This window comes from Nicotiana attenuata, chromosome 2 (genome assembly GCF_001879085.1).
Source record: "Nicotiana attenuata strain UT chromosome 2, NIATTr2, whole genome shotgun sequence".
NCBI classification, from domain to species: Eukaryota; Viridiplantae; Streptophyta; class Magnoliopsida; order Solanales; family Solanaceae; genus Nicotiana; species Nicotiana attenuata.
This window is the reverse complement of record NC_031990.1, coordinates 28,535,516-28,560,132: the sequence shown is the minus strand read 5'-3', so window position 1 is coordinate 28,560,132 and position 24,617 is coordinate 28,535,516. Positions and strand designations below refer to the sequence as shown.

General features: G+C 37.1%; 1 protein-coding gene across 1 annotated transcript; it reads left to right on the top strand.

The window, feature by feature from the left end:
- Positions 324 to 5,661, top strand: LOC109206144. Its single transcript, XM_019368934.1, has 2 exons — positions 324 to 853; positions 5,305 to 5,661. Exon 1 carries the CDS (start codon positions 468 to 470, stop codon positions 849 to 851), a length of 384 nt encoding a protein of 127 aa, XP_019224479.1. The 5' UTR covers positions 324 to 467; the 3' UTR covers positions 852 to 853; positions 5,305 to 5,661.

Here is a 24,617-nt window from a genome sequence, read left to right as displayed (position 1 = left end):
TAACATTTGTTACTTTTATGTTGGCATTCAAAGAAAGTTCTAAAAAATAAAATAAAATTTTGAACTTTGATGGATTGAATCGAAAGAATTCTTTAGACCAAAAAAGAAAGAAAGAATAATAATATTTAAAATAGTTTATAACAGTATTGAGAATAAAATTGATTATTTTCTAGTAGTTAATTTGCTTAAATATCTTGTGTCCTTTTATTTTCAATTTACGTTAGAGATTTTATTTTAGAATATACACCTAAAGATTTAGCTTAGTAGTTAATAAAGTAAATTAAAAAGTTACGAGCTCTTAGATTTAAATTCTATCTAAAGAGCTGAGTGAACCCGTAGTTACAGAAAAAAGTTTGAAGTTCGGACCCTTGGTTAAGCCCAAAACAGTTTTCTCTCACAAAAATCAAAATCAAACCTTTTTCCTAGAAACCAAACAGATCTCAAGACTCCCCACAGCAAATTCGTCAATGGCTTCATCAGGAAAATCGGTGATCCAAACCCTAAAGCGCTTCATGAAGAAGCCATGGGAGTTCACTGGACCACAAACAAGTCCAGAGTATCTATCCGCTGTACCCAAGGCAACGGATTACAGGCTCTTCTGTCCGGCCACAGCTCAAGCTAAGGCCATCGTACCTACTTCCGATCCTGAAACCGTGTTTGACATCAAGTACTTTTCGCGTGACCAGAGACGTAACCGTCCTCCAATTAGGCGTACTTTCCTCAATAAAGCTGATGTTGAGAAGATGATGATGGAGAAGAAGACTTTTGATGTCGATGATTTTCCTCAGCCTTATTTGACTGCTAAGATTGAAGAGGATATGGATGCTATTGGTGGTGGATACCAGAAATGAAGGTAAGGAATCTCGATTTTAGGGTCTCTTTATCTGTTTATTAGTAATTATTGGAAATTGGGCTTGTTAGTTGAATAATCAATCAGCTAATCAATCAATCGTGTATGCCTCAGTAGTAATTTGGCTTTTAAGGCACATTTGGAGTTATTTTAGTCCTCATTGTTGCACATAGATTGTTATTTGAACGTTTGATGAAAATATGTGATGTACTGGGTTTAGCTGGTGTTCTCATATAGGAGGAACTTAGAGCTTCTCTTTAATTGGAATTATTGGCGATTTATCTCATTTGTCTTTAATTGGTGATGTTTTAGTTTGTCTGTGGTAAAGGAGGGGAGACAGGTAATTTGAAGATGTAGGGGTGGGTTTGCTTCACTATGGAGGAAAATGTTACTTTTTCACGGAAAATCATTTTCTAGATAATTTTACAGCATTTGGTTGGGTATGAAAGTAGGTAACATATAGTAATCATACAGGGTCTGGGATATGGAATGAAAATTGCGTTGGTGATATTTTTGAGCTATGTTGCTGGTATCGTCCAAAAGATGCTGCTGCACCCGTGTCAAATCCTCCAAATGCATTACTTTTAGAAGATCCGAAACGCGCCCAGTGACATTATTGGAGGATCCAAGCAGCATATCTTTTTGGTACTAAAGGTTGAAAACCATGTTTAAGTATTGATCAAAATAAGTGATATGGATAAGACGTAGGGGGCAGAGACTATACTTTTTGATGTAAAGCTTCAATCTTTAGATCATTTCCACTGAGGCCTTTTGAAGAGACTCTTTCTTCTGCTTTATCATTTGTCCTCCAAGCATATTTTGGACAATCCGTGTACCCCCTTCATCAATAACGGTAGAAAAAATTGGAATATTTGCAAAGGAAATGAGTTCCATTTAATGAACTAAGCACTTGACGAGATTTTGGCTTTCCCTCCTTTTCCTTGCGGGAAGATGAAATGGGATGTACTGGAAACTTTGAGAGCAGTCTACAAATAGAATGTTTGGGGGAGGGGGGTGTTCAGAGATTTGCCTTTATGGGGCCTAAACTGAAAATGAGATTTAATGCTTAGCTAGGTTTCTGCAGTTTGAGCATAATTTTTGTGGGAAATTCTTTGAGGAGTCTATGGACAAAAGGTACATGACATTGTTGTCAAAGGCGCGCTTAAGCCCTAAAACGAGGCTCAAAACATGTTGAGCGCTTCGCCTCACTTTGTGGGCACTTCAGTATCCCATCAAGGCTCTAAGACATGCTTTTCCTTTCCAATGAGCCTTATCCTGAAAAGGCGACACTGAAAAATTGATATTTCACTTTATCGTAATATTTTTTCATTTTTTTGTCCTATATTTGGTATTCATACTTATAATTATTGGTCTTGGACTACATATACATATTTTTGCTTTTTCTTCATTTCTGTGCTTTTCGCCTTTGATAATACTGGTACATGAATGCATTACAAACCTGCAATTTCAAAAAAGACATGAATTATTTAGAAAATCTCCCAACTTAGAGTAGAACAGAAAGTTTACAGGCCAAATGGTTTTGGTGCGAAATATGCCTAAGTTTACATATTATGTTTCACTATAAGGAGTTTCGTCCTTTACTTACTTAATATCTTGTAGTTGCTGCTTCCATTCCTTGCTGCATTTGCTCTTCTGTAGCTAGTGGTACCATCCCCTCTCCTCCATCCAACCGAACGATGGCTCCTTCCTCGATAACCTTGTCATTGCCCCATTTACTCTGCCCTCCACATGCTACCGTTGCCACATTTTTGGTCTCGTCCAAATAAAGGTTGCTTCTTGTCATGCTTCCCTTTTCAGGAATTAGCCTTCGATGGCATGCCCTCCTTTTGTCCCCCCTGCCATGAGCACCTTTGACCCCTGTTCCAGCTTTTTCCTTTCCCTTTTTCCCATCCCTTCTAAGATCTCCCCTTTTGCAAATTGGCGGTAAAACCCAAGCCCCATCCTTTTTACAAGTTTCAAACCTTCTCCTTTCCCCCACTTCTAAAGTGAAAAATATCATATTATAGCTGATTATAATGGCTTCAGTGTTACCAAAGAAACATTGTGCTCAAAATTTGACCGCGTATGCTACTTCCAGCAAAATAATATTGTGCTATTCTCAAAATTACATGTGCCAGAAAGACTGAAAATTGCAAATGTTTAGCCCTTTTGGTACTATGTGACTTTACCTTATCAAAAAAATCATTTGGTATCACTTGATATTTATGCCAAATAGCACTAGTTGACGAGGTTTTTAAAAAAGTTAGCTTAATTTTTTTTTTTGATTGGTCCTAGTTTCTTTCTTTTTCCAACACCAGTGTGAAGTATGACTAGTTTAACATTATATTATTCAATTTTTCTTCTTTTGATTTAAAGCACCATTTTTTCTCTGAGCGCAAATTAGCAATCATGTTAGTCTCTATTTCTTTGTTTGCGGGTTGGAAGAAGAAGATTCAGATGGGGCATTAGGTTATGTGAGAAAGGGGAGTCTAAATGAAGATTTGTTATTCTAGTCAGCTTCCTAACCTATTCAAAATTGCATGGAAAGTAAAGGAGAGTTTGTTTTGCTTCCTTTTTTATCACACCAGACAACAAAGCAAGATAAGTTCTTTACGAAATGAATGTACCAATTGTCCTCTAAGCTTTTTCATTCCCTTCCACCGCCTATTGTTAATGATGGTTGCATCTTCTGGTCAGTTAGAACAAACTTAACTTCATGTATTTCGTTGAAAACATTTCTTGATACTGACATTATAGTTGACTTGGGAAAATCATGCTGATGAGATTATAATTAGAGGTACTTAAGAATAGGTCGAGTTGACTCAACTGTTATGCATTAGAAAGGAAGATGAGTACAGAATGTCAAACTTTTAAAGCTAAAGAAATGCTAGTAAGCTATAGACTTGAAACAATGTATAGAGCTAAATATGCATAATTTTGAATAAGAATGTTAATGTGCCTTGATGAACCACCTTAATACTTCATTTGGACCTTATGATGCTAGAGCAAGAATGTAATATAATGAATTAAGCAGAGACGCAACCATCTTAATGAGATCAAATGTTATGGATGAAATATGAAATTTCGAGTGTGTACCATGTTAGCATGAAACTAAACTATCTTAACAAACAAGCAGTAACTAAAATATCTTAACAAAAAAGCAGTTACTGCTTTTAGTTGTCTATGTGGATATAGTGATGTTTCACAGTTTCTGCCGGTACTCTTCTAGAGTAAAGTAGCCACATCTAGATCCTTAAGGTGTTTAGAGTGCTAAAATAAATCATAATTTTGTGATGGGATCAAGTTTTATATTACTATATATTTTGCCTGGTAAATTGCCTTGGGCTAACTTCATTCTATAGCTAGTCTCTAGGAGAAGATGAAAGAGCGAATTAGCATAGAGTATGTCTGGAAGCCATGCTAGAAGATGTTCTTATGTTGTGGCAAGCATAGTTATTATACACTTGGAACATTCACAGGGGTTGTGCCTGGTTCTAGCCCCCCATAGCTCTAAAGTCTACTGTCGTTTTTAGGAGTGAAATGAGCTAAGCTTAGCCCAAGAGTAGCCAGGTGTAATTCAACTTGGTGCATCGAGAGTTGAGCTTCAGGTTGGCTTGTGTCCTTCTGAGCTTTGAGATGATCAAGTTTTGCTGAGCTCGAGACTGGTCAACGGGTTGGGTTAGCTTCCACAACAACGACAGAACTTTTACCAAATATATTGGAGTTTTCCCAACATCAAAGATATGATGGAGAGAGGGATTGATGTGTGTGTGGGTTTGGGGGGGGTGGGGGTGGGGGTTTGACACTACGAGAGGGAGAAGAGGCGGCCTGCTAGTATATGAGAAAAAAAAATTGTGGGAAGGACAAGCGGGCTCGGATTCGGCTCGAAGTTGGAAAGTCACAATTGGATTTGAGCCGGGACTGAGCCAAGCTTGAGCAGGTCGTGAGCATGCACCACTAATCTTATATAACATCAGGTCCACCATGTATCTTCTGGCATAATTGTCAAAAAGAAATAGTAACTGGGATAGTTCTTCTTTAGCAAAAATAGGTGGAGTTAGAAGTTCACCTGATAAATAAAAAAGTGGAGTTAGACCTTCATTAAACAGTACAATATATAACAACTTATAGTATTGTAAAGACAACATTCTGAAATTCCACAATGTTACGCGTATGAGCATTTTTATGACAACACCATTCCTTGCATCTGATCCTCTTCTTTTATTATCTGACTGGTCTAAGGATGAATGAATAAATGCTATAGAAGAATGCAAGTAAGAAGAAATTAGTGTAGCTGTTTAGGCACTCACACAGTGGAAGAAAGTATCTGTTTTTCTTGTTTCCAAATCTATTTCTGTTTTTATTTGGTCATCTTGGAAAATTCAATTTTATTAGCTGTGCTGGTGTTATCACATGTACATGATTTGTAACTGCTCAAATTCCCTCTCTTCCAGACTGTGGTTGGGCCGAAGACTCCGTTGCTGTCAATAACAGTAGCTGATGATGTATTGCAGTGTCAGCCAAGTGCCATGCAAATGTACTCCCTTTGTTTTCAACATGTTAAGATTTATATTCCTGGAGCAATTTGGTTTTACAGCAAAAAGTTTCAGCAGCTAAATAATTCTGTTCAATTATCTTATGCAGATTATGTTCCCTATCTTTTGTTTGAAATGTCCAAGCTAGTCAAATTCTGCATGTGATTAGCTAATAGTCCGATTCTGATTTCCCAAATTAGCAGCTTCGCCTGATGTCATACCATGGACCTCGAAAGATATTGATATCAATTTTAGTTGTGGCTTCAATTACTGTCATTGGTCAGATTCTATTGGACTTTTTATCACAATCATATTTATCGACACAATACTTCCCTGCCATGAGGGTGATTGTTCTTGACTCCCTATAATTAGACAGGACAGCATGGGAATATCAATTTCCAAAATCATTATACTTCCAAAATAGCAGGTCATATGCAATGAAAGTCTTCCAAATATATACTTAGCCAATTTCTCGTCCAAAACCTATCCAGCCTATCAAATACGAAGATAGGTAGATGAATGCTGGCTCCTTCTAACAGGAAAATTTTTATTTTGTGTCTCACACAACTGACACTAGTTGTATGAGGCCTCTTTTTTGTCTCACAACTGTGTGGTCCTAGAATTTTGTGGACCCAGATGTGTAAGATATGGGTCCACAAATATGTGAGATAAAAAGAGTCCTCACACAACTAATGTAAGTTGTGTGAGACACAATAAAACCACTTCCTTTAGGTGAATTTATGGTATATTTCTCCTGATGACACTAAGCTGGTCAATTATCCTAACTTGGAAGTTGGAAGCACACTTGGGTTGGAGTTCATTCTAACGCCTTCTTGAGTTGTATTTATGCCAACTGCTCTGTGATTCTTTTTCCATCACATTGTCTTCATTACCAACTCTAAATATAGGGGCGCTACAAGCAATTAGGCATTTTCTGCACCCTCTTGCTCGAAAAGTCTCCAAATTTTCGTTGAAAGTTGCTTTGCGAGACGTCTAATAGTTTCTGACTTGGTCCTTCAGATCGTAAGTCTCAACCCGTTCTCGGCTTGCCATTTTTGCCAGTTTGATCTTTCTACATGATTAAGTAGTACTCCAGATGAATAAGAGTTGGTTTTAAATAGAATACTTAATGGAGACGAAGTTCACAAGTTTTCCTTGGTCCAATTACTAGGAAAAGACTAGACAAACAAGAAAGAGAAGGTAAAGTGATGTACAAAAGCACAATGTTGGTGTTAAAGTTGGGTAAAGCTATGAGTGTGAACATGAACAGGAACAGGAACAAATAAGAAAGATGAGTGTTTTATTAGAAGGAATAATAGTACGGGGGAAATCATTTTCCCTTATCATTGTACGGCATGTCACGCATGCCTCAATCCAACAACCAGTAAAGTCGACGTCTTCTTTTTATATGGTTTCACATCTTAACCCAATTTGGAAATGAGGCAGCATTTTTGCTTTACCCTCAAGTAACCATCCCAAGACATGACTCTTTTCGTACCAATCCAACTACCAAATGTTTTCAAATGTACATTCTAGGGCTATATCATGTCTTTCCACAAATGGAGTGTGTTTTACCGAACCCATAGAACAACTGTTACCCATAGAAAAAAGGAGAGCCTCGTTAAATCATGGGTGTTCAATGAATTTATTTGTATGTTAACGTCTATTTGTCATATATATATATAGTGTTTGAGCTAAAAATAATGGGTGCTCGAGCAACCAGTAGCCTGAATGTAGGTTCGTCATTGTCCCTGCCAAAAAAAAAAAGTAAAAAAAAGAAGAAAGAAATGACCCTCCTCTCTATGTTTTTCGAAACCCACTATACTTTTTCAATGTACCAAAAAAGAAAAAGCAAGCCACTATCACCCTCATTTTTAATGATTGACATATTTGCCTGCCCACCTAGATCAAGCTGAAATTACTATTCTTTCCATGGTAGTAATTACTTTGTATTTCCTTCGCTTCTTGATCCCGTAACATATGAAGTTATACCCTTTTATACATTGCCGGAGCCAAGAATTCCAATTTTAAAAAATTAAAAAATGTAAAATGTCACACTCGAATTTCTATTTGCAACCTAAAATAATTTTCAGCCACCTTCACTTTGTCACCACACTAGCTAGAATATTTTCTTATAGTAATGGATTCAACACTTCAATATACACAAAGTAGAGTTGATTTTATCCTATTTACGCAATGCACTTTTAAAAGTTTGTCTTATCTTTTCTCATCATCATCTTCTGGATCTGTCAGTTCTGAGTGAGATGCAGTACTAATTTAATTTCGTCCGTTAGGCAGTGACTACAAGAGGTCATAGAAACCCTAAAAACGAAGCAAGGGTTAAACAGAGGAGGATAAATGCATGTCAGTGGCAGTGAATAATGGAGTTATAGCAGAGAAAAGTGAACTGCTACTGCATTTCCTTTATTGTCTTCAGATATCAAGACATATCAAACAACATTTAAGACTTTTTGTCTTTCTTTCTGTATTTTCGTCTCGCCCATCGTATAACCAACCCGAACTTAAGCCTAGTTGTTGTTATTTCTATTTATATAGTAATATTTTTAAAGTGGCATAGACACCTTGTTCCTAGCGGTGTGTTCCTAGCGGTGTCACGTGATACTGCTTCATCAATGAGTAATATGTATTTATATATAATAAACAACATAAAATATTGGGTATAAAATATAAAAAATTACTATATCGCTTGTCGTTACCGTAATTTAGGTGGTTTGGACATGTGAGGAGGAGGAACAAAGATGCCCTGGGGAGGAGGTGTGATAGGTTGACATTGGAGGGCCTACGGAGAGGTAGAGATAGGCGAGATAGGCCGAAGAAGAAGTGGGGAGAGGTGATTAGGCAAGACATGACATAGCTTCAGCTGACCGAGGCATGACCCTTGATAGGAAGGTGTGGAGGTCGAGGAATAGGGTAGTAGGGTAGGTGTTAGATTGTTCATACCAATAGGATTAGTACGCACTCTCGCATTCTGTTGGTAGGATGTTTCTATGAATACCCACCATTTTCTTTCATTTTAATCATCTTATTATCGTGTTGTTTCTATGCTACTTTTACATGGCTTTTTGGTGTTGTCCCTCATTGTCTATCTTTTTAATTAATGTGGTGTTTATGTTTTTCTGAGCCGAGGGTCTATTGGAAACATCCTCTCTACCTTCACAAGGTAGGGGTAAGGCCTGTGTACGCACTACCCTTCCCAGACCCCACGATATGGGATAATACTGGGTATGTTATTGTTGTTTACTTCTTCGAATATTGACACCACTTATGAAAATTCCTGCGTATATAAGTCATTGCTTAAAAGGAGCGATCGACGTGGATTTATAAAGACAAGCCCAACTTACAATTGAGGTATAATGATAGACTAATAGTGGTTCTTATTCTGCTTTGAGACTTTTCATTTACCAATAGATAGAAGAAGGAGCTTGGTAGGAAAGAGGCTGAAATGTATGAAGGGCAGTGGATGATCTTCTTAGGTACTCACTAAGAATAAAATTTAGGAATTCTTCATATGGATATATTGAAATTTGAAGCTGGTGTCTTTTAACTAATCATCGAAAGGGAAATATGCCTGACAACAATGTTTTCTGCAGTTAGAAATAGTAAATTTCCTTTTTCTGGACATGTTTCATGACTGTTGCATGGACAGCAAATTTACTACACATGCTTCCAATCAAGTGAATTTTTTTTAACCTACTGACATGCACAGGCATGATTCTTGTTACTACGATCAATCATCTATACTTACACTCTCCTCTTGTTTGAATTCATGGACATGAGAATGCAATATCAATATTTGGAAACAAGAGATTATATTATTTAATACCGTCAGGCGTCAACCTAAAAATAATACTTTACATAAGGTAGCGGACATAATGCCTTACCTTTGCAAAGATCGGAAGGAGGCAATATACTGACCCTATTAATTCAAATTTGCATCGCATAAATCCCATTTAGGGGGGAAAGCTCTCCCTACACGGAATTTCTTCACACGCTCGCGGAAATTCAAATTCGAGACCACTATTAAGGTTGGAGCAGCCCCATATATCTCACCATATTCTTGTTGAGCTAAAATGGTCCAAAGATATTCTTAACATGGTGTGATATTGTCCGCTTTAGGTTAAGTCCGCGTGCTTTTTCTCTAAAGGACTTACAGCATTAAGAGTATATAACTCCTTATAAATAGTTTCTTTTTTCTTCTACTTTCCCCGTGGGACCCACCTGATCTTGAGTATTTACAGTCACCGAAACCCAAAAGGTTGTGTATGTGTCTTCAAAGCTACGGGTAAAGATCGTAAACCCCGTAGACGAGCAAAGGCACTAAGCCGGCCCCCCACGCTACACTTTGCCATCTCCATAGTCTCGCCAAACTATAAGCTCTAATACTTGTTGTTGGGCTAAAATGACCACGATGTGATATTACCAGACTACTAGCTCAAATATCAGCTTTGGACGAAGCCCGTGCAGTTTTTCTCAAAAGGCCTAATATCATTAAGAGTATCCAACTTCTTATCAGTAACTTATTTTTCTTTTTTATTTTTCATGTGGGTGCAATTCTAAGGTGGCGAGCGAATACAAGAATTAAAAGTACTTATCAAGTCATATGCTCCTCTTTCACTTTATTATCCTTCGTCTTTAAACTCTGACCTTTCGTACCTTGCTATCTTCACCTTCACCACAAAAGACTTAAAGTGATTCATACCATCCTACACTATATATTCTTTTGCCTAATCCTCTTAATTAAATTCTTTATCTTTCACACACGCACATGGATATAAATAATGTGTAATTAGTTGTAGAGATAAATGTTAACAACTAAGGACGAATTTATGAGCGATCACATTGTTACCCACATAAGGATAGTTATTTGTTCAAATTGAAAGTGAATGTCAGTAGCAAGAACTGATAATTCTCCTTGCTATTCCAATTAAAAAAATAAAATCAGGTCAAAATCTTACTCCATTTTATTCCTCATAAACTTCCTTGCTTGCTGTCACATGGATCTGCTCTCCTTTCTCCATTGCATCACTTGAAGTTTTCAAATCAAACACACCCAACAATTTTTTTATAACATGCAATCACGCAAAATTTTCCTCAAAAACTTCTAGTAATAACATTGGCCAAATAAAAGTGTGTTTTCTCTAATAGTTTAAATTTTTAGATGAGATGATTGCATACTTCAACATTTCATCAACACAGATAAAGGTCTTGGGTTTGAGTCTCACTAACACTCGTGGTTAAAAAAAGAAAAAGAAATTTCCATGTGTTTGACCTATTGAAAAAGAATCACACCCGTATGTGAGGAGCATTGTTAAAGACAATTAAATAAATAAAGCAAGCTCTACTTAATGCAGGGGCGGAGCTAGTGTATCCCGGCTACGGGGTCAGGCGAACCCAGTATTTTTATTTCAAACAGTGTATCTGTGTTTATAAAATCATTAAATATGTATAAATATTAAATTTAGAACCTAGTTATTAATATTTGAATTGTTCAGAAATCCAGAACCCACAAGGTTGAAATTCTGTCTCTGCCTCTGCGTAATAGTTTAATCTTTTATAAGATGATCACAATAATTAAGACTAACTTTAGTTTAAGCTTTAAAAAAATGATCACAATAATTAAGACTAATTTAAATGGATCGGAGCGACACGCGGAATTTTATTTTTATATAACCGACCTCAGCTTGTTCGGAGCAACTACTTGTAGCTAGCAAGCGCACTTGCATATTTCGCAATCATAAATCTCCATAGTTTGGCCAATATCCCTTTACTTTTCGCCTGCAGCCGTATATATTTATCACTGATTAAACGATGTCAATATCATGATATATTGAAAGGATACAATACGCTCTTATCCTATCCATATTACTCCTAACACTTATGAACTACTGAAAACTACAAATAACTAACGTCAAGCAGAAGGAAAACAAAGACCTAGTAAAGGAGAAGTTGAACATGGAATCGAATTCATAATCCATGCATATGATAAAGGTGTAAAAAAGAATTTCAACATTTTCAGTAAAGGGTCGGTGGAACTTGCGGCTGTGGACTGGAACAAAAATCAATTATTTCAAGGAGAATCAGACGACTGTGATATTGCCATTAAAATCGATGAGCATTAGTACTCATTAGCTAGCATTTATCTCTGAATAAATTAAAGTCTGACCAAAGAACTTCCTCTGAATCTGTCCCGGGACCATTGATCTGGCAATTTTAATCACGTCTGTAACGTAGCTTGTCCTATAAGTGTTAAGTTCTATACAATAAACTATACAAATATTTACGCAATCGAATCATCCATAAACAATAAAAATAGATTTGTATGATAAATATTAAGAAATGGTAACCTGCAAAAATGATGAGTAAACTGTTATTACATGTTAAATCACATAGTGTAAAAGTATTTTGCATTATCAGTAGGGGTGTCAATAGTTCGGTTCGGCCGTTTATTTTATAAAATTTGTACCATATCAATTTTTCGGTTATTTTATTATGCATAACCAAAATTAGACTTTTCGAAACCGTCCCAATCATGTCGGTTTCACTTCGGTATCGGTATGGTTCAGTTAATTTTCGGTATCTTTTTAAATGTCATGTAAAATTCACCAGTAAAAGTAGAATGCAATAACATGCGTTCTTTTATAGGACTTAGCAAAACTCTCTAGACATTTTTATTGTTTAAAAGGTGATAAATTAAAAAACAAGAAAGATGATGAAAGTATAGATACATCAACTATTCGACAGCAACGTAAAAGAAACCAAGTAAAAGCAAAAAAAATATAAATCACACGAGTGGAAAGATGTTAACCAAGCTGAGACTCAAGAATAAAGTCTATATTAAATATTCAAAAAGATAAATCTAAATTATATGAAAGGAAACATATTCAATACATTATAGTTTGCTACTCATAATCGCTGGAATACTTTGTGTCTTCTTAATAAAGATATTTGAAATAACTTAGTTTAAGTATTAGTAGGATAATAGGTTTTAGGAATTAGTATTTTGATTTTAATTATTTGTTGGCTTGTAAAAGTTTTCATAATTCCAATGCCCAATGAAAATTTTAATGCTTTATTAGTTTTAAGCTTACTATATAAATATATTTTTCAGATGTAAAATTTTTTCGGTACGGTTCGGTATTTTTCGGTTTATTTTTATAAAATAAAAAACTTAACCTAATTATCGATATGGTTATAGATTTATATAAAAATCTACGGTTTCTTTAAAAGAAACCTAAGAATCGGTTCGATGCAGTACGATTCGGTCGGTCTATTCGATTTTCAAATATCCATTGACACCCCCTAATTATCAGTATACATAACTTAAATTTATGCTGAAACAGTCAAAACGGCATCTGTTGTTTTTTTTTTTTTTTTTTTTGAGATCCCCCACTTTTTTCCTGTTCATATTGCAGGGTAAACAGACTTTTTAAGTCCTTACGTGAATATTAACACCTTAGAAAACTTTCCTTTTCTTTCTAACCTTCGGTAGTACTTGCCATTTGCATACAGAAAATGACAGTACCCTAGCTATTCCCTTGCTCTCTCGCGGTATAACAATCAGTTTAGGTTTGTTATCCTAAAAACTTATAGGTGGTGAAATTGGTGTCTGGTGCTACAATTAACAAAGGCTGTATGCTTTCCTGCACATAAGATGTACAAATTAATTCACAAAATTATGTAGTTTATTATGCCGTCATATATTAATCTTATATGTTTCTTGTTTTCTCTTTCAATAGAGCCAAGAGTTCTTGTAATGTGCACCTTTATATGCTACTGCCAGTTTCTCTTTCTTTGACTTTCTTGAGAACATACCTAAAATACAATCTCTTCTGCTAGCTACATGATTAATTAGAAAGTCAAGTTCTTCAGTGTTCGAAAACTGGCATTCTTCATAAATACTTATCTTTACATTTCTACAAATTAACGTGAATGAAGTTTTTCACCTATCTCATCTAAAAGTGTTAAGATTAATTATTCATCTTAGCTCAGATTAGTTAGTTATTGGAGTATTAGTGTTAGTTATTAGTTAGTGGAGCAGTTAGTACAGCTAAGTGACACCTGTAGAAGTTAGTTAGTTAGCTGATTTCATTTTCCTTATTTTAGCTTTAGATTCTCGTGTGTATATAGTGGACACTCCACTCATTTTTCATTGTATGTGAATAGAGAAAATCTCCAGAATCTTCTTCTGTCTCTCTCTTCATTTTCTTTTTCACTCTGACCTCTCATGGCACAGAGGTTCAGATTTTTTCATCATCGAAGCTCAATTGAGCTATGAGCTATTGTTTCATTGGCAATTCTGATATGGTATCAGAGCGAGGAGCATAGATCTGGACTCGCCTCTCTGAATCTGTTAGTTCTAATTCTATCAGTCTCGATTTCAACTAGATTGTACACATGCAAGTTCATTTATCCACCGATTTCAAGTTACAATTGTGAAGAGGTTATGTTTTGTTTCTGAATATGTAATCACTTGAAAAATGTTGTTAGATTTGTAATTGCTAGATTTCAGTCCATCTGATAATCCCGGAGCAACTTTGGTTCCTGTTCCATTTAATGGTTTTGGATATCGATCATGGAGAAGGGGTGAATGTGATCCTTGTCAGTGAAAAATAAGCTGGGATTTATCAACGGGGAATGCAAGAGGCCTGGTCTAGATTCATCAAAATTTCGATTGTGGGACAGGTGCGATGACATGGCCACTTCATGGATTCTGAATTCCTTAGCTAAGAAAATTGTAGATAGTGTTGAGTATGTAGCAGATGCAGCTGAATTGTGGAAAGAACTTGAAGATCCAAATGGAACAAAGTTGTACATGATCCAAAAGGAAATCAATGATCTATCCCAAGGAGCCCATGCTATCACTGGTTACTACACAAAGATGAAGAAACAGTGGGAGAAACTCAACACTTTGATTGCCAAATCTCATTGCACATGTGGAGCTAAGAAAAACATGCACAAAGCTGAGCAGGATAGGAGGCTGATACAGTTTCTCATGGGATTGAATGAAACATACACTGTGGTTCGAGGCAGTATACTTATGATGAATCCTCTTCCTACGATTGCCCAAGCCTTTTATTTACTAATTCAAGAGGAAAGGCAGAGAGAAATCAAGCCAAGTGGTCATTTGGCTCTAAAATCATCAGCCTTGAGTGTTGGAACAAACAGACCTGGATCGTTCAAGACAAATTATTCTACCAGTAACAATCACAACAACAGGAACATACCTTTTTGTGATTACTGTAAGAGACTAGGGCACACCAAAGAGAAATGCTATAAGCTTCATGGATACCCTCAAAGTTCAGTCAGAATCAGTATCCAAATGTAAATCAAAACCACCAGACCTCCAATTTTAATCAAAATCCTAGGAAAAATTTCAACAGAATAATAGGTTCAATAGAGGAAATAGAGCAGTGGCTAATGCACATGTAGCAACCACTGACACATAACATGCTGAGTCTGAGAAATATGCTACTCATGATAATGCTCAAAGTGTGAGTCTCACCCAAGAGGAATACAGCCAGTTGGTGAATCTACTACAACAATTTCAATCAGGGGGAGGAAAAGACTACACAATAGTGCCAATATTGCATCAGGAACAACTAACTTTGCAGGTATCATAACTTGTACTTTCTCCATTGGTTTTGGTAAACTGTCATGTGAATGTTTCAAAAACAAAGCTGACTCATGGATTATAGATTCAGGGGCATCAAACAATATGACCTTTAACAAATCCTTATTAACCAACATAATAACTTTACCCTATCCTTTGTTAGTTGTACTTCCAAATGGCTACAAGGTAAAGGTGACAGAAATTGGTAGTGTGATGCTCACTCCTAAGATCACTCTAGACAAAGTGATGTTTGTTCCCTCCTTTAGATACAATCTAATCCCAGTTCATTCTTTGGCCTCTCATCTCAATTGTCTTGTTGCTTTTGTTAAACATTGTTGCATACTGCAGGCCCCTTCAATGAAGAGGCCTCTGGTGATTAGTAGAGTGAGAGATGGGTTGTACATCCTGTGTCCAAGCTGTCTGAAGAGGAACACTACAAGTCCTGCAGTAAAGACTACTCATGCCCTGCCCACTATTTCTACTTGTTGCACTTGTAACATACATTGTCCATCTCATTCTATTGCAAACAGGCCGTTACATTTCAATAAGTGTGTTTCTTCTTGTCCAGTTGTAAATAGTCCATGTGCAAATACTGAAAAAAAGTATTCCTTTGCAAGACCATTTTCTAAGGTTCCCAGTATATTCTCTCATTTCTTTGCTAAAGGTAATGCAGATGTGTTATGGCATAATAGACTTGGACATGTCCCCTTTGTCAAAATGAAAAACATCACTTCTATCCCTGTCAAGTTCTCATCTAAACAACCCTTTAACTGCACTATCTGTCCAATGGCTAGACAAGAAAGACTACCATTCCCTCAGAAAACCAGTTCGAACTTTTACATGTTGATTTGTGGGGTCCATATCATGTTCCTACACATGATAGATATAAATACTTCATAACTATGGTAGATGATTTCAGTAGATCTACTTGGACTGACCTTTTATCCAGCAAAAGTAATGCCCTTCAAATACTCAAAGAATTCATGAATCTAGTAACAAACCAGTTTGGTGTGACTATTAAATCCATAAGGCCAGACAATGGATTGGAATTCACCAACACAGAAGCAAGTGTCTTGTTTCAATCTAAGGGCATCATCCATCAAAGAAAATGTCCCTACACACCACAGCAAAATGGTGTGGTGGAAAGAAAGCACAAATATCTCCTTGAAACAACCAGAGCACTTCTCTTCCAATCGAAACTACCTTTAAGATATTGGGTGAATGTGTTCTTTTTACCACCTACATCATAAACAGACTACCTTCCACTTCTATTAACAATCAAACTCCATATGAACCACTGTACAAAAGAAAGCCAAAATATTCTCACCTGAAGAGCTTTGGTTGTTTGTGTTACCCTACTGTACCAATACCACACAGGGACAAGTTTGAACCGAGAACAATACCACATGTGTTTGTTTGTTATCCTTTTAACACAAAGGGGTACAAAGTTCTGAGGCTAGCCACCAGGAAAATTCACATCTCCAGAGATGTGGTCTTTAATGAGTCCATCTTTCCTTTTGCAGTCAATATGAACAAATGTCCTCAATAATCTGTATCCCATCCAATTCTTTTCATTGAGTCCCTCTGTGAGCAACCTTCTGATGATACAAATCTCACACAAATGTCTGAGAACTTAAGTGATCAAATGAGTTCAGATAACACATCCAATCATATGTCACCTGTATATGTAGCTTCCCCATCACCTTCTACGGTGCCCACTTCTTCACTACCTGATTCACCACGACAACACTACCTTGAACAGACTCATAGAGAACCTGTTCCACTAGTAAGACAATCATAAAGGATTCATAAACAACCTACCTATCTACAAGATTATGTACATTCCCTTCCTAACCTCAAAACAAATTTTGTCTCCTTAAATGCCTTATTCTCTATGAACCATCATATTGCCTTTGATCTACTAACTACCAAAAGCCAGTCTCTTGTGAGAAATGTTTGTCATGACAGGGAACCATCATCATATAAGGAGGCAGCCATTGATCCTGCATGGCAAGCAGCAATGAGATAAGGATTTGAAGCACTATATTCCAATCACACTTGGGACCTAGTAATCCTACCACCTGGGAAGCAGGAAATAGGTTGCAATGGGTCTACAAAGTGAAGCACAAAGCAGATGGCAGCATTGAAAGGTTCAAAGTCGGACTGGTTGTTAAAGGTTACACTCAACAGGCAGGAATTGATTATACAGAAACTTTCTCACCATTGGTGAAGATGACAACAGTGAGGACCTTGATAGCTACAGCAGTTAAGAAAGGCTGGTCCATATCTCAGTTAGATGTGAACAATGCTTTCCTACATGGAGACCTCAATGAGGAAGTATACATGCAAGTACCACTTGGACTAGTTGTAGATAAGCCAGGATTGGTCTGTAAAATGAACAAGCCTCTTTATGGCATGAAACAAGCTAGTTGACAATGGTACGCAGAATTGACTGAAGTATTGTGCTCAAAGGGTTATGTACATTCCAAGTATGATTACTCCTTCTTCTACAAAAGAAATGGAGAATTCTCAGTATATGTTGTAGTGTATGTGGATGATGCAGTACTCACTGGAACTGACTAACAGGAAATTGCACAACTCAAAGGATTCCTACATGAACAATTTAAGATCAAGGACCTGGGGCAACTACACTACTTCCTGGGGTTGGAGATTATGTATAAGATGATGGGGTAATCATATCTCAGAGGAAGTTTGTACTAGGCTTGCTAAAGGAGTACAATTGTTTGGATTACAAGCCTTGTTCTTCACCTCTGGATCCCATTACAAAGCTGAAGGCTAGAGAAGGCACAATTCTGCAAGACCTTACCTATTACAGAAAGCTAGTGGGGAGACTAAACTTTCTAACTAACACCAGACTGGATATTGCATACAGTGTTCAACACTTGAGCCAATTTATACAGGAGCACAGAGAACCCTATCTGAAAGCAGCATTTCACCTCCTCGGATATCTGAGGAATGATCATACTTTAGGAACTTTCATGTCAAAAGATGGAGATCACATAGTTAAAGCTTATTGTGACTCGATTGGGCAACATGCCCAGAATCTGTTTTCTGTGACAGTCAGTCTGCACTGCACATTGCAAAGGATCCAGTGTTTCACGAAAGAACCAAGCATATAGAAGTGTATTGTCATTTTGTGCGCGATCAACTACAAGCAGACTTAATCTCTCTCCACCATATTAGAACAGACTATCAACTTGCAGATGGTTTGACTAAAGCCCTAACTGAGATCAAGCACAGTGCTACATTAGGCAAGTTGGCTATGTTCACCACGCCTCCAACTTGAGGGGGGTGTTAAGATTAATTATTCATCTTAACTCAGATTAGTTAGTTATTGGAGTATTAGTGTTATTTATTAGTTAATGGAGCACTTAGTACATCTAAGTGACAGCTGTAGAAGTTAGTTAGTTAGCTGATTTCATTTTCCTCATTTTAGCTTTAGATTCTCGTATGTATATTGTGGACACTCCACTCATTTTTTATTGTATGTGAATAGAGAAAATCTCCAGAATCTTCTTCTATCTCTATCTTTATTTTCTTTTTCACTCTGTCCTCTCATGGCACAGAGGTTCAGATTTGTTCATCATCGAAGCTCAATTGAGCTTTGAGCTACTGTGTCATTGGCAATTCTGATAAAAAGATTAAGTTGTTAGCTAGAGATTGAGATGACGTGACTTTTATTTATTAAATTATATCTTCACACGCCTGATTAATTTTCATAGGCAAAGGATGTGTTTTTTTTGGATTAAATAGTGGCGATAAATATTGAATCTAGAACCTCTACATGCTCTCAGCGCAAAGCTAGTAAGAATGAAGGGTTTCAATTGATAACTCATTCCTTGAAAATTTACTTTGCAAAATGAGTAAAAATAATTTTTTTGTTATATATAAACACTTGAATCCTCTTATATAAATTAGTTGATGCACCACTATTTATTTTTATACTATGTTGATGCATGGTACCGCCTCATCTAAAAATTTAAGCTGTTAGTGAGAGACTTGTATTTACTAATTGCATCTCCAACGTGCATCACTCTAATTTATATAACTATATGTTGCGGAAGATCGTGGGTTAACTAACACACAATTACAAACAAAGTAAATAGAGAAGAAAAATTAACACAAGGATTTAACTAGGTTCGGCCAAGCCTAATCCTCGGAGCTGAAGCAGAGAGAGTTTTTCACTATGAATGAGAAGAAAAGCACACTACAATCTATAGAATCCCAAACTACAACCCTTATATATAGATCCGAAATAGTCCCAAACCTATAAGAGAAAAGTTTTCCAATTTGACAAGGACTATAGATTTTCCTTTCCCAAATCTATTAGGACAATGGGTTTTCATAAACCTATAGGGATAATGGGTTTCCTAAAAATACAAGGAAATAATTTAAGCCACAAAATAACAAATCTTCCCTTTGGCTTGAATTCTCTTTATTAACTGGAACAATGTCTCTCTACCTTGCCCTCAACCTTCGCAAGGGCTCTACCCATTGCCGCACACATCAACCAAGTCTAGGTAACGCCTAAACTTATTAGGAGACTCAATCTCTTCATCCATAGCACTAATTTGTCGATTTAATTTGGTTCTGTACCCAGAATAGCTTCTGGATAGCTATAACACTCAAACGCATCAACGGTCTCTACAACTACTAAAACAAATCCAACAGGATTCGTATTTCCAAGAAGATTCTCATCAACTACATTTGCAAACCTTTGCCGTCGGTTGATCACTCTCTTCTCTCTGCCTATTGCAATGTTATATGGTTGTTGTTGCGCAGGTGCATCAACATTATCATCTTGATCAATATTTTGCGCCTCCTCCACTTCCTCTACTTTAGAACCACTAGACTGATCTAGTAGATATTCAATTTCAGGCTATATGCGGTCACTGACACCACGATCTGTTTATGCTATTACCTTCTCCCTCTGACTGTCCAGTGAGGCAGATTCATTGAATTGTTACATCCTTACTGATAATTAACCCTGGAGTCTTTTGATCTGTGCACCACAACCTATAACCTTTCACTCCAGTTGCATACCCTAGAAATATGCACCTCTTTGCCCTCGGCTCATGTTTTCCATCCCTCACATGAGAATAAGCAAGACAACCAAATATCCTTAAATTTGAATGGCAAACCGGACCATACCTCAAAAGGAGTTTTGAACTCAATAGTTGTGGATGGAGATCTATTGACCATATAACAAGCTGTATTGATTGCTTCAGCCCAAAAATCCTTACTAAGACATGAGTGTGAAAGCATGCTCCTTGCCCTATCACAAAGTGTTCTATTCATATGTTCTGCAATACATTTTGTTATGGTGTTCCGACACAAGCACGGTATCTCACTATGCCCTCTCTGCTGCAGAAACTATCGAACTCAGAATTGCAAAATTTCAACTTATTGTTACTTCGAAGACGCTTAAATTTTCTTTCCGTCTACCTATGAACCATCGTCTTCCATTTAACAAATGTCGAAAATGCCTCATCTTTTGTTTTCAGAAAATACACCCACACCATCCTTGAGTAATCATCAATCAAAGTCATAAAATACCGGGCACCACTCTTAGAGGGAACTCTATTTGGACGTCACAAGTCTGAATATATATAATCTAACTTGTCTCCGGTCTTGTGCTTGGACTTCTTGTTGAACTTTACCCTTATCTGTTTACCAAACACACAATGCTCACAAAAAACCAAAACTTGATTTTTGTACCCATTCAGCAAATTCTACTTACTCAATAAAGACAATCCCTTATCACTCATATGACCAAGTCGCAAGTTCCACAACTGAGACTGATTTAGATCACTTTTCCCAGAAGCTACAACTTCCCATTCAACTACACAGACCTGAAGATGATATAATTTAGAATGTAGTTTACCCTTCATGAGTACCATGGAGCCTTTACACACTTTAAGTATTCCATTCTCGGAGTGAAACTTAAATCCCTGATCATCTAAAGTTGAAAGAGAAATCAAATTTCTCTTTATCCAAGGAGCATGCCAACAATCAATGTTTCTAATAATTCCATCAAACATTCTCAATTTGATGTTACCAATCCCCTCTACTGGTAATGGATTATCATCTCCCATGTAGACGGTCCCACTCATTTGCTTGTAAGTTGCAAACCAATTCTTATGTGGACACATGTGGATAGTAGCACCAGAATCAAGAACCAAGAATTCTTCCCATGACTAGAACTCACAACACGGACTTCCACTACATAGTCACTATCATAAGAATTATTGCCAATGTCAATAATATTTGCCAAATTATCTATTTTATGCTTCCCTCTTTTCTCCTTTAGCTTAGGACAATCTCTTTTGTTATGACCTTGCTCCCCGCACTCATAACAGTTTTGCTTCCTTGCTCTAGACTTTGATCTGGCGGTTGACTTTTTCCTGTTAAAGTCCTTTTGTTGTGTTCTTTATCTAATCACAAGACCCTCGCTCTCAATCCTGCTGTCTGGAAAGCTCTTTTTTAATTGTTTAGATTTTAGTGCATTACTAACATCTTCCAGTGAAATAGTGTATTTCCCATATAGCAGCGTATCGGCAAAAGTATCATAAGACGGTGGTAAAGAATATACCATAATCAAGGCCGGATCCTCACTCTCAATTTTGATATCCACGTTCTTTAGGTCCATTTATAATTGAATTATCCTCATCAAGGTGAGTTTTAACAGGTGTACCTTCGTTCATACGGAGATTGTACAAACTCTTTTTCAAGTAGAGGCGGTTTGTTAGTGATTTCCTAGAATACAGATCTTCCTGCTTCTTCCATGTTGTTGTTGGAGAAGTTTCTTCAGCAATTTCCCGAAGAACGCTATCTGTAACGCTCATGAAAATCACACTCAAAGCCCTCTCCTTCAGGTCTGCCTTCTTTGTCTTTGTCATCCCTTCAGAAAAATGCTCATCAATTGTCTTCCATAACCCTTGTAACACCGGAGACGATTTCATCCTAATCTTCCATAGAATGAATTTCTCTACTTTATGTACTTTGTGGAAGATGATGAAGAAATCTTAACACTAGATTATATATAGAAACCCAAACCTTGCTCTGATACCAATTGTTGCGGAAGATCGTGGGTTAACTAGCACACAACCACACACAAAGCAAATAGAGAAGAAAAATCAATACAAGGATTTAACGAGGTTTGGCTAAGCCTAATCCTCAGGACAGAAGCAGATCGAGTTTTCCACTATGAATGAGAAGAAAAATAAATCTATAGGATCCCCAACTACAACCCATATATATAGATCCCAAATAGTCCCAAACCTATAAGAGAAAAGTTTCCCAATTTGACAAGTACTATAGGTTTTCCTAAACATATAGGGATTATGAGTTTCCTAAAAATACAAGGAAATAATTCAAGCCACAAAATAACACTATTAACTCATAAGTGGGGGCTTCATAAAGAGTAAAACCCTAATTGAGAAGGTAAAGAAAGTGGACCCTCTCTCTAAAAATTCTACTCTCTCAACGGTAACCTCAATGGTTACAGAGTATCCACCCCAAATGGATACTTCACCGGCCGGCCAACCGGCGCCCATCACCCAGCCAAAAGACCCACCCATAGAAATAAGGCCACCAACGATCCTTCAACCTGACCCAAAAACCTCATTCTCCAATGTTCTAATCGGAACCACAAGCAACTGCAACGCAATCAACACCACCACTGTGGTGGCAAGGCAAATGACTCACAACGCGAAACCTGCTGTCATCTTGAAAGCTTCAGACTACTATGGTGTAATGGCTGAGAATTGCAAATGGACTTTGGTCGGTAAATTCACCATGGGCAGACCTAAGATAGAAACAATTAGGGAAAAATTCATTGAGCAAATTCCCCTGAAAGGAAAGATAAGAATTGGGGCTTATGACTATAGGCATGTTTTCATTGAATTTAACAATGAATCTGACTTCAACACTGCTTACTTCCAACGATTTATGGGAATTTCTGGAGCCCTAATGAGAATGTTCAAATGGTCCCCTGACTTCGACCCCAACGAGGAAACCTCCTTGGCTCCAATTTGGGTTCTATTACCAGAACTCCCCTTCCATATGTTTAAATAGGAATACCTAAAGCAAGTGTTAGAACAAATTGGTACTCCAATGAAAGAGGATATTGCGACAATCGCAAGAACCAGACCACACATGGCCAAAGTCAGAGTAGAGGTCGATCTGATGAAAGCACTCCCAGATTCGGTGTTCGTTGGCATTAAAGGCGATACAACAGGCTTGAAGGGTAGAGATCAAAAAACTGAATATGAGGCGTCCCAGCATTCTGTAAGACTTGTAAACTCAAGGACACGATTACGAGAGATGCAAGGTCGAGGCAAGAAAGAGAGAACAAGCCAGAGCTAACCAAGCTACTGAAAATGCTGAGAAAAAACAAGACCAAGCAAGAACTAATATAGTTGGAGAAACAGGAAATAAGGCTACTGAGGGGGCACAAAATCGTACTGAAAATCAAAAGGACGATGGTTTCATACAAGTTAGAAACAAGAGGAACAGGAAAAAGAAGACCTTTCAAGCAGAAAGCTCAAATGTCAACAATAATGAGGCCAAAAAAGCTGATTTGAATCAGCTACATCCCCCTCACGATCAGACAACTATTAACAACACTGATAACAAAGCAGCTGAACCTGCCAAAAACGACACTGAAACAAAAAATGAAGAAACTAATGTTACACAAGGAAAAGGTGCCAATCCAAACAAGAACAACAGCAAAAACAAGAGAAAGAAGACTAAAAAGTCGACTACCCAATGCCTAAAAGTCAAGAACAGACTTTGGATCAAACAAAAGCCAAAACAAATAGAAGAGAAAATCATAGAAGCGGTACAAAAAGAAGGAAAAATCACCAAGGAAAATGAAATAAAAGAGAATATAAAATGCAAGGACCAACTGGTTGAGGCTCAACAGAAAGGAAAAGCAAAAGAACATGAGGAGCAGTAGCTCTAGCTCAAACAATCAGATGATGTCACCAGTCACTGCGGACGCGGCTTGTATTCAAAACAAAGGAGGAAATATTGTTATTGATCTGGGAACACTTGAACATATTCCAGGGGAACTGAACAATAAACATGGCCTAGATATAGACAATAATTTTATATATGAATCAGGAGAGGACATTAATAGTAACCAATCTCACGAGGCCTCCACGGATGATGAAATTGCTAATAGTTCTATAGGAGGAAGTGAGGATGAAGAAGAGCAGGTCGCAGACAGTCTAGTTGAAGCTTTTGCTCCAGCACCAAAGCACATTAATGATACCGTGGAAAAAGAAATAGAGGAGGTGATTCAAAAACATGGCCTCTCACCAAGAGGGAACAAAAGAAGAAACCACAAAGGTAAAGGAGACAACCCCAAAACCTCAACTACCTTCCAAACACAAGGCAGCCTACAAACCCCCAACCTTTCCTAATGATTAACATCATTAACTGGAATATTAGGGGCATGGTATCCAAGGGTGCAAGTGAAATATTAGCAAAACTAATCAGGCTTCATAAGGCTCACATGGTCATTCTCCAGGAACCTTTCCTATCTTCTGAAAAATTAGAACATATATAAAAGGTA